Raw genomic sequence first — 11,858 nt, 5'->3', positions numbered from 1 at the left:
TATTTGGTTTTATCTTATCTACCACAAAATTCTTCTTAACTTTTCTGTATGGTCTTTCTATTTTACCAATGATCATTTCTCTTTCCACTTCTGAACACTTTTCTTTAATCCACTCTTTTTTTGCTAATTTGCACTTCCTGTTTATAGTATTACTTAATTGTTGATAGTTCCTTTTACCTTCTTCATCACTAGCATTCTTATACTTTCTACATTCATCCATCAGCTCCAATATATCCTCCAATATCCAAGGTTTTCTACCATTTCTCTTTGTTCCGCCTGAGTTCGCTTCTGCTGATTTAACTATTTCCTTTCTAACATTCTCCCATTCTTCTTCTACATTTTCTAACTTATCTTTTTTATTCAGACCTTTTGCAATGTCCTCCTCAAAAATCTTCTTTACCTCCCCTTCCTTAAGTTTCTCTAAATTCTACTGGTTCATCTGACACCTTTTCTTCTGGTTTTTAAACCCTAATCTACATTTCATTATCACTAAATTATGGTCAATATCAATGTCTGCCATGCCGGATGTTCTGTAGGCAGGGGGGGGCTCATCTGAGTTAAAGGATTCTCTCCTGGGCTGAGCTTTACTTGATTGTATGTCCAGCCCAGGGGAGTAGGGACTGAAAAAAAATTTGATTTCTATATCTTTGCTTAATCAGGATATAATCTATCTGATACCTAGCAGTATTACTCTGCATTTTCCATGTTTGTATTCTTCTATTATGATTTTTAAACTGGATGTTGGCAATTTCTAAATTATATTTCATGCAAAACTCAATAAGTCAGTCCCCTCTTTCATTTCTTTTGCCCAGTCCTATTCACCCACAATATTTCCTTCCTTGCCTTTTCTGATGCTTGCATTCAATCTCCAACAATTATTTAATTTTCATCCCCTTTTATGAGTTTAATTACTTCATCAATTTCTTTACATACACCCTCTACCCAATCATCATCATGGGTACTTGTGAGCATACAGATGTTAACAATCATTGTTGGCTTAAGTTTTGATTTTATCCTGATTACAATGATTCTCTTGCTAAGCGATTTGAAATAGCTCTCTTTCCTATCTTCTTGTTCATTATGAAATCTTCTCCTGTCTACCCTTTATTTAAGCTTTATTCTAAAATCACCTGATCAAAAGTAATTTTCCTGTTCCCACTGAACCTCACTGATTCCTACTACATCTATATTTAAATACCCATTTCCTGCTTTAAATTTTCTAACCTACCAACATTTTTTAGACTTCTAACACTCCATGCTCCAACTCGTCGAATGTTATTTTTTAATTTTCTGGTGACCCCTTCCTTAGCATAGCATAAGTCTTCCTGACCTACTCCCTTAAGTACTGCTGAAACAACTGCTACCCTCTATCAGGAATCATTCAATACTCTGACTCTCAACAGATATCACTCCAAAATGGTTGCACCTTTGGTTCAGCTACTCTGTGCTACTGAGCACTCAAGACCCCTAACCACCGGCAAGGTCTCATGATTCATCTAGAGGAGGGAAAAAGAGATAGCTTGTACCAAAGTTTATTCATATCAACTAGAATCTGTCTTCCCTGAAAAATCCAGTACCCATACTTCCTTGTTTTGAAAACTTTTCCGTTTCTAATTTTTAAAATTTTTGTGCAATATCATCTATTATCATCAGATCATGTAATTGTGTAAGTCATTTAAGAGAAGTATTAGAAGTTGGTTGTTAACTGTTCTTTTGAAAGTGTTGATGGTCATTTTAAAACGATTTTTTGTTAATGTGAAAATTGTTCATTTTTTTCAGTAAACAATAATTTTGTACCATACATTATTTATTTTTACTTCTGTATTAGGTGGCATTCTCATCTTATACACGCAGAAATCCAGGTAAACACATACAGTATATACCTTGACAATTTAAGGGCTTATATATATTAAGAGCTGAAATATTTTTAGGTAGTTTATTTTGTTCAGCTACTCATGTAGTATTTCTTTTAATCTCTTATATTTTAAAAAGATTTAATTTAATTGTTGTAAAAATAAAATTAAAGTAATGCTATTTAGGATATCTAATCTTCCACATAAATACAGGTATTACCATAATTACAGTTACTGTTAATGATTTCAGTTAGATTTTTGTAGCATGTAGAAAATACCAGGTTTAACAGGGATTCAGAGCATGAATTTCCTGGTGAAAAGTAAAAGCACTATCCTTCAACCATGAAGTTGCATTTATTTTTGTATGAACAATGTATTAATTCTTATATTGAGAGATGAAATAACTTTACTTAAAAATTTAGAGTGCAACAATTAAAGAATTCCAGCAATTTGTTTGTAAGGATAATTAACTAATCAGTAGGTTTTAAAATCATTGAAATACTTTTATTCTACCTGATTGTGCTTGAAAAAAAATAATAAATTTAAATAACATAGCTTGTAATTTCGTAATCAAACAAAAACCATCAAAATTTGTATTTTACTTAAAAAGAGACACATTATAAATTTTGGTTAGTGAAAGTACAGATTTTTCCTGGTCTATGTTGTATAGAAGAGTTCTTAACAAATAATATAAAACAGAACAGGTTTTATGGCATACTTTTTCTATTATAAAAAAAATTCTAATTATAAAAAAGATTACATAACGTAACACTAATGCAAATATTATACACTTTGACTTTAAAGTGGAAAAGTGAAAACCAAACAAATAAATACTTCATAATAAATTTTAATTAATCAGATTTGTATAAAGTATGAGTTAAGGTTTCTTACTTCTTATCAGAAAAGAATTAAGTGGATGATTAATTTCAAGAATTACTAACATTTTTCTTTTTTTTCTCATTTAATATAATGAAGTAGTCTGCATGATTTCTAAAAATACAAAAAATTGAATTGTTGGTAAAATTTTTAATTATAATTATAGTATGACACCATTTGAGGCTGTTAATGATAATGATATTCAGAAACTACTTATGATAAAATTTTTTTAAGAATTCATGAAAGAATTAAAACGTCTTAATTTTAAATCACTTAATGTTATTTTATAATAAGATCATACCACTAGTAGACACTTAAATTTTCTATTTGAAACTGTCATTGGAATATAGTTTCTTTTTTCTTTCAATTTAGTCTCAGAAACTATTAAAACAATCTGAATTTTTTTCCTTTTTAAACCTAATTTTCTTCCTTAGTAAAAAAAAATTTAGGAATTACGACAGAAAATGTAATTCCTTTCAAATTATTAGATGAATAATATAGAAATTAAAAACAAAATGTGATTGTAGGAAAAATAATTTTCATACATCCACCCAACATTGAGATCTAATTCTCCAAGATCCCAAAAGGAAGGTTGATTAGGGTTTAAGGGTTTAAAGTCAAAGTGTTGATTAGGGAGGGTACTCATCCCTAATCATTATCAAGATGATGATCCTAATCATCACCAGGTTTGATAAGAGTGCAAACTCCTGTATTGTTAAACCCTCAATCATCATCCTCCCGCAACACCACAGATTAATGTGAATAAACATTTGCTCACTGAAGTTTGAACTATTTATTTTTCAGCTTTCAGGACCAAGAAAACACTTATTATTAACTGTGGAATATGTTTCAGCCCTTCTATCTTACAAGCCAACTAGCCCCTTAGCCACCCTAGTAACCTAAATTTTGAAAAATTGAAATATGGCATTATACAAGCTATTGTTTTTGAAAAGTATTCTGCTTCCAATAAAATAATTCAGACTCCTTTGTACCTACAGGTACCCAGATTCCCTAATCCCTTTACATTTTAATAGAAATTAAAATACTTATTATCATATAAAAATGAAAAATTAAATTAAATAAATATTAGCATACTCTAACCATTTTTAAAACTTACACCTATTTCCAAAAGCCAGAAAAGTCCAACTGATATTGAGTTCAGACACTCATCCATATTCAGATGCTATCAAGTCACCTACTCACCCTAAAATTTTAACAAAAAAATTAAATATTCCTATTTTTGAATTGTTCTTTATTGAAATGGGTTCTTCAGGGAACAGTGTTCAGATAAAACTCACTGACATCCACTTTATTCAGTCTCTGATGCACCCAACCTCTCTAACTCACTTAGCCCCTACAATTAACAAAAAATTTAAATGTTGTGGTCTGAAAACCTTACTTATCAAAATGTGTATTCCACCTTCAAAGGCTAGTACAGAACAAAGACAATATTACTGAAGAGGATTGATAGCACTTCTTCCCTGAGCTTCTAGCCTCTTTTCATGCTAAAATCCCAGAGAGGAAACAAGGGTAGTTCTTCTCTTTATACCATCAAACTAGTGATAACATAAAAACATGCGTGTTGCTACTATGTCACATTTACAAGAGAAGAGCAGATCGACTGGAATAGCAAGTTGTACTGTACTGCTCTCTGCTCCGTAAGAATGATGCAGTTTTATAACTCTTGTAACATAACAAATATATATGAAATGGGATGGCCTGCTTCAATAGAGCCTGCTTAAATTATATGACCTGTTTAATCTGTTTAATATGGCCTGCTTAAATTAAATGAACTGTTTAATCTGCTTCTACTTCAATACAATATACTCTTTGTCAAATACCTACAGATAGCGCAAGCATAACACACCTGTTTATTAATGTCTTCAAAATTAACATGTCTCTCTATGCCACTATTAATTAATCTTATATTGTAAAATGACAAGGAAATAGGTTAGTCACAACATTGGCTTTAATCCTTTACCTAAAACATAGCTGTCCTACAAATATTTATTACATTTTATTTCACAACCAGCTAAACTGCTGTTCGTACATCCTGACCCCATAGGAGAAGAAACCCTCCAGGTAACAATTTTGGTGCCATGCCATCCCCTCCATACCTAGCCCTGAAGGGCTTTACCAGAGGACACCTTCAAAACCTCGTCAAAAGGCCTCTCTCAGCCTTGATCCAGCCTCAGTCAGGATGCCACCAATGTCAATGCCACGTACTACTACCTACTAGATAACTCCTTAAAAACAAAACACAAATCCTAGTCTTTAACAAGACGGAATAGACAACTAGAAGGAACTGAAGCCACAACTACCTACCCGAAATAGGACAAAGTTGAGTTCAATACACAACATTAGTACAAAAGATAACATGGAAACAAGAAACAGTAAAAAAATATAAAATCAAAAACAACAACAAAAACATAAAACATAAGACAAGACATAGAATAAGGCAAATCCAAGCAGAACCCTAAACTTCTTCGGCAATTCTTTCCCTTGCCAAGTAAGTGATGAAATTCTCAACAGTTGCCCATCGGCCCAATCCCTCCAATATACATGGAAATCTAACACTGACTCAATAATATCAAGCTGGTAAATAATCTCCATGAACATGGATAGGCATCGTCCAACTGTCCACATTGTGGATACATACCAGAGTCCATCAGACCGAGTTGCTGGAATCTGTCCCTGAAAGTGCCATACCCAGAAAAAAATCACGTCACACAATTGTTAGAGTGTACCCAAGAGGCGCCTCGCAAACCAACAACATCTGGAAAGAGAGCATGCTTATAACGCCCACTCTCATCCCATGTGACCTGCCACAAGATATTGTCATGTTGTTCAATTCCCTGCACTTTCTCTGAAGTCAACTCACCGCAACACAAAGCTATTGCTTCTCAGATACAATCAAATCTATCGGTGCCTGCAATCATCAAGATTGTCTACTGTGAAATCGTACAGTAACCACCTGTTACCGTTAACAATATAAAGCATTGAGCTCTTAATAATATAGCCCAATAGCTTTTGAATTTTAGCCTATCTGCCCAAACAGGCACCATATATAACATAATAGCCTGGCACACGCCCTTCTACAGGATACTCATGGTCTTGAAGTTAAGACCCCAATCAGAATTGACCATACGTCGTATTACAAAGAAGGTGCTACAGGCCTCCTCTGTGACGTATTGAAAGATTGAAGGTACTTCTTAAATTGTAATTTCTCATCAAGAAACACCCTGAGGCATGTTTGAACCTGAACATACTTGATAAGCTTGCCTGACATCGAAACACGTACTTTCCGACTCACTGCCAAATGGCCTTTGAGTAGCATCATTGTGGTCTTCTCTGGGCTGAATGTCATCTTATGTTGATGACCCCACAGCTCAAGTATCCTGCAAGCTTCAGTGGCTTGGAGTTCAACCTCCCTCCACAAGTGCTGGTCATACAGGCTAAAGATCATTCAAATGTGTGTCAGATCAGTTGCTTCTGGAGACCAGCACAGATCATTGCTACTTTTCAGTCACTGTTCCAGCCAACACTGCTCTACCAAATAAACAGCCAACTACATTGCTGCATAAAACATTCTATACAATTTGAAGAAACATTCAGAAGAAAGAAAATTTGAAAACGACTTGATTGAATACCATAATTCATTTTAGGTTCATCTTTCAAAATTGAATTATTGTGATATTCGATCAATTCCTTTTCAAAGTGGTTGATTGTGGGAGTCAGTAAATAACTTGATGGTGGTTAAAGCTTTGAGTCCTGTCAACCAACTAGGTATCCTGAATCCCTTTATCCCCATCATTGACAAAAATTGAAATATTGTAATATTCGCACCATTCTTTTTTAGAAATTTTTTTAGAACCTTCAAGGTTCGTTAAAAATTACAAAATATAAAAAATGTTCAGAACCCCTTGATACCTCACATCTCCAGATTTCCAGCCCCTTCAACAAAATAAAGATAAATTTAGAATATTTTGATGTTTCTAATCTCATTTCCTTAAAATCTTCTATTTTAAAGGTTAGTAAAACTGGAAGCACTTCAGTGCTTCCAGAGAGATTTGGGCATTCCTTTGCTTCTTGACTCCCACATCGTTTAGGAAAATTGATTGACTCTTGTGATTTCAATTTAACATTTACTGAAATGAGTAAATATAAAATGGAATTTTTCTTGTTCACAATGTGGTCATTCCTGGTTTTACTATAAAACCAGAAAAGCTGGATTCTGCTAATATTACATTTTAAAATGTATCACAGTGTCTATTACCAATATGTTGATTTGATTGACCTCAAGTTCTATTACTTAAAACAAATTATACTTTGTTATCAGAGTTGGTAAAACAGATTACTTAAAAAGACCAATAATTAAAAATAAGAAACTATCTAGTCAATTACTTTATCTTTGACACTTAAATTATTAATTCAATTTACGCTCTAATTTAAATGGATTTCAGTAATTAAAATCCATCGATTCATGTTAAACTTTAATTCTGTTTATATATATACATATATACTGATATATTGATAAATGAATTTTTTTCTTGAAAAAATTAAAATTTACCATGATATTTGTAAAAAGTGCTTCCCAGTGACAGAATTTACTATTTTTCAATGTTCTCATTCATGTCAAATATAAGCTACAGAAAATTTGTATGAAATTTATCTTACAAGTGATAAAAAGTGAATGTTACAAGTAACAGTAAAAAGTATTTTTCTTAAAGTTTTTCTCTTTATCAACATCAACTTAGTTATATATGTATATGAGTTAACTGGAACCACAAATGTAATCTATACATATTGAAAAATCCTTTTTTTACCAAAAGGCTTGGCAAGTGTTTATTATAAATTAAGAGAGATTTTTACTTTTTATTTACAGAAGAAAATCATATTACAAACAATATGGTTCTATATGCTTCTATTTCAATCAAAGTTATTAACAGAAAAGGGGTTTTTACTTTCTTGTACAAAGTAAAGCAAGTATTATAATCGCGAAAAATTTCGGTTTTCAGATTTCAGCAGAAATATTCATTTTGACCATCCCTGAATCCATTTTGACTAGTTTCAGCTCGATGTCTGTACATACATACATATGTATCTCACATAACTCAGAAATGACTTGCCATAGAATGTTGAAATTTTGTATTTAGGATTGTTTTAACATCTAGTTGTGCACCTCTCCTTTTGATTACAATCAATTGGGCCAAAAATGTGTATACAGTCAGACCTCTAAATAAAGTGGGGTTTCAATTTAGAAATATATGGATTCTGGACTTTTTCTTAACTGCAGTAATAAGCCCTCATTGAGAGCTTTTAGATAGAGCATTGAGAGATATGTCATAAGTGGTATTATTTTCATTGGTTCCAGAGTTATAGCCAAATAAAATTTTCAATAATGAAATATTTGGATCTTACACAAGAGAAAGGCACATCTGATCAAATCTAACTTCATACACACACATATATATATATATAAAAAAAAGAATTAATTAAAATAAGAAACAGTAGTTAAATACATAAAAAGTGAACTTTAAAGTTGACATTCAAAAGCCACACAAATATTAGATAAAGCTACCCCTAACATTACCTAATTAAAATAAGAAACAGTAGTTAAATACATAAAAAGTGAACTTTAAAGTTGACATTCAAAAGCCACACAAATATTAGATAAAGCTACCCCTAACAAAAAAAAAAAAAAAAAAACTTTATATATATATATATATATATATTAGCTTTTTTTTTAATTTAAATATATTGATTTATTAATAATTACTTACCTCTGATTGTTAAAAATGTTTTAACAATAAATAATAACTCAATAACAATACAAAACAAAATATGAAAAAAAAATCTGAAGTTATTACTGAAATAAAATTTTATGTACTTTTCATTTTAATTCAAAGATTTTTACAATCAAGGTTAATGATTTATTAATAAATCAATGTATTTAAATTTTAAAAAAAAAGTTAAAAGCAATATATGTATATGAAGTCGGATTTGAAATGTGTATTGTAATGGATCCAACACGTTCTCGCAAACATCACATCACATATCTACTTGAGCAACATGAAACAAAGTTAATTATAAACTAATACAAAATACTAAGGAAATTTTTTGGGCCATTTTTCTTGAGTATAATTGAATATTGAGTGTTAGTATTTTGTGATGAAGACATGTAAATAATGAAAATGATAGTGATAATGATTCAATGTCTTTAAAGCTTATATCCATACTGTATACTGATGGTGAAACAAACATTACTCATTATTCTGTAATTTTACCTGAAAATTTGAATGTAGAGAACACTTGATTCTTTATTTCCTGTATAAATGCTAATTTTTTTTTTTTTTAATTATGCAATTGTTTCAGTCAAATTGATAATAAATGTCACTATAAAATTTAGTAACCTTTACCTGTTTCATTTTTGTTCACATTTTGTTGATGGTTACATCATAATAATTTTAAAAATCATAGCATAAGATATTTATTTAAAGAATAATAAAGGGATTTTTCTCTATCCTAATATTTCAGGTAAAATTGTTGAATTAATAATTGTATAAATATTTGATATTGATAAAAACTAATATTTTAGCAATTGTGTAACTCTCTGCTTTATTAAAGAATTGGAGGATATATTTCACTTTCAAATGAAATAAGTTTAAATGAAGTGCAGCAGAAAATGTATTTATGTAATTTAATAGGTCTACAAGGAAACCATGTGGTGTTCACATCAGATTTTTTTCATTTAATTAAATATTAAAAGCATGAATTTTATTTAAAAAATCCAAATATTTTTTTTTTTTTTCTAAACAGAACTAGCCTCAAATAAATCAACTAAAAAACTAAAATAATAATCAAATCATGACCACTTTGGTGGTACTGATGACAGCATGCATGCATGCATGCCTGATAAACCAAAGGCTCTAGATACGATTCTCAGTTAATCCAGAAAATTTGTAAAGAGTCAAGTTTGTTCATAATCTCTTTTGACCTCGTAGGCCTCGTAGACTAAATAAAAAACAAGTTATTTAAAAATAGCAAAATATGCCTTTGAAACTTAGTTTTATGTTCTGTGATGTCAAAGCAAAATTTCACAAGTATTTTTTTCATAAGTCATTTGTTTTGAGCTATCTTCAAAAGCAAAAAATAGTTCAATCTGCCTCAATAATATAAATATATTCTATGTTTAATATTTGATTGAAGTCAACTAAAGAGTCAGCAACATCACTGGGACCAGATTACTGAAGCCACTAAATTCCTTATGTATAGACATACCATATTAGTTTTGCCAGATATTTTCAAAAAAGTTACTTTTAATCAAGTTCTAGTGTAGTATTTCGTTTTATGTGCGACTATTTAAGTCAGAATAAAAATAAATTGGTATTATTTATACAGAACTATTTAATAATCGATATTAAGATAGCTATACAGTATTATGTATGTAAATGTACAAACAGCAGGATTAATTTAATTACTTGACTAATAACTTGGATTTAGTTTTTTTATTATTTGGTGTTTATTTTTTTCTAATTTATTGAATTAAATTTAGATCAATATCTTCTAACTTTAAAATGTTTGAAAATGTTTTATAGCTGCCTCTATTTTTTTTGGAATTTGAACATTAACAAAACCGTAATAAAAAATAAAAACTCATTAATAAAATATTAAACCTGTTAATAATAATGAACATTCATGGATTATCAGATGAAATTCAGATTTTTGTTTATTTTATTCTGATTGTTTTGAGAAAACATTATAAATATTACCTACAACTTGAATTTCTAACTCTATTTACTTTTACTTTCCCAGTAATGGTTATGGTCAGTAATGGACAACTGAAATCTGAAATAGCGTTATTATTTATTATAAAGGATAAAAAATGTGTTAATTAAAGCTTAATAATTTTACAATTCAGATTGTAAGTAAATAGTGTTTTCATGAGTAGCAGAATAAAAAAAATCATACTACTGTTTTTTTTTTTTCTGAACACATATATTTCAAACATTAATAATCATGCAACATAACAATTGACAAAAATTAATTTAAAATAGTTTGAATTATTTACAATATTTACTAGTATTAAGGTATTCACACTAGGATTAGTGACACAAAATGTGTTTAAAATTATTCTGTATATACATTTAAGTTTTAAATAATGATGATTCTATTTACATTATTGTAGATAATTTTATGCCATAACTTCACTGGGTGATCGTGGCTTTTGTTCAGCTTTTCTGTCTCTAAAGAATTCTTCAATCTGTTCTAAGGTTTTACCTTCAGTTTCTGGTAAACAGTAATACAAATAAAACAACCCAAATAGACCAATTGTTCCATATATACACAATGTACCATGTAAGCCAAACCAACTTGAGAAATTTATATATGTCTTTGTTATTATAAAACCTTGAAAATAACTTGCAGCAGCTGCTATCCCACCAGCTATTCCTCTGCCCCTAAAGAAATAAAAATATATAAAAATACTTTTTATCAAAATCATTCCAAATTTGTCACTCATCATAATTTAGCTAACATTTTGATTAGATTAAAAAATAAAATGTTCATTTAATTTAAACACTATTGCAGATTTATTGAATGTTCTAAGTCATTTATTGTTTTAACAATAGATTGTTTTAATTATTGTTCCAGCAATAAAAGCATGTTAATATAAGCAATTAAAAATATGTTCTTTCTCTTCTTTTTTTTTAATATTTTGACATGGTTTTTTTTCTTTTTTTTTATTAAAAATAAATTAAAAGTTGAAAACATGTAGTGGCTACAGTATCAGACAATTACAGTTGGTTAAAACCTGATCTTTTCAATTGTAAACAGACAGCTGAATTTTTTTTCTTTTGGTAAGAATCAATTAAAAATTTAGCACTCACTTCAAGATGTGGAACACAGAATCCCACACCCTTGCTCTCTTATAGTTTATCAATGATTTGTCTCAAAATCTTGAACCATTCATTGTTTGTTTGTTTGTTACCCTCTTCTTGCATGATATAACCGTATCTACATCGTTACTTAAAAGGATTATCTTAAAAGCTAAAAATGCTTTTCATTGGATGGATAGTATGCATCTAACGTTAAATATCAACAAAACTGTTACGTAGTTCTATTAAGGTA

At 29.9% G+C, this 11,858-nt stretch overlaps 1 protein-coding gene across 2 annotated transcripts in view; it reads right to left on the bottom strand.

Moving 5' to 3' along the window:
- Window positions 1-10,717: 10,717 nt before the first annotated feature.
- The window catches only part of LOC142321413 (facilitated trehalose transporter Tret1-like), a 57,215-nt gene continuing 56,074 nt past the window's right edge, over window positions 10,718-11,858 (bottom strand). For both annotated transcript variants that reach the window (XM_075359492.1, XM_075359485.1), the window contains exon 8: window positions 10,718-11,188. In XM_075359492.1, the coding sequence (XP_075215607.1) occupies window positions 10,924-11,188 (265 nt within the window). In that variant the 3' untranslated portion in view covers window positions 10,718-10,923. The remainder of the gene's footprint in view (window positions 11,189-11,858) is intronic.

This window comes from Lycorma delicatula, chromosome 1 (genome assembly GCF_047948215.1).
Source record: "Lycorma delicatula isolate Av1 chromosome 1, ASM4794821v1, whole genome shotgun sequence".
NCBI classification, from domain to species: domain Eukaryota; kingdom Metazoa; phylum Arthropoda; class Insecta; order Hemiptera; family Fulgoridae; genus Lycorma; species Lycorma delicatula.
Note: the sequence above shows the minus strand (reverse complement) of the source record. Positions and strands in the feature narration are given on the sequence as shown.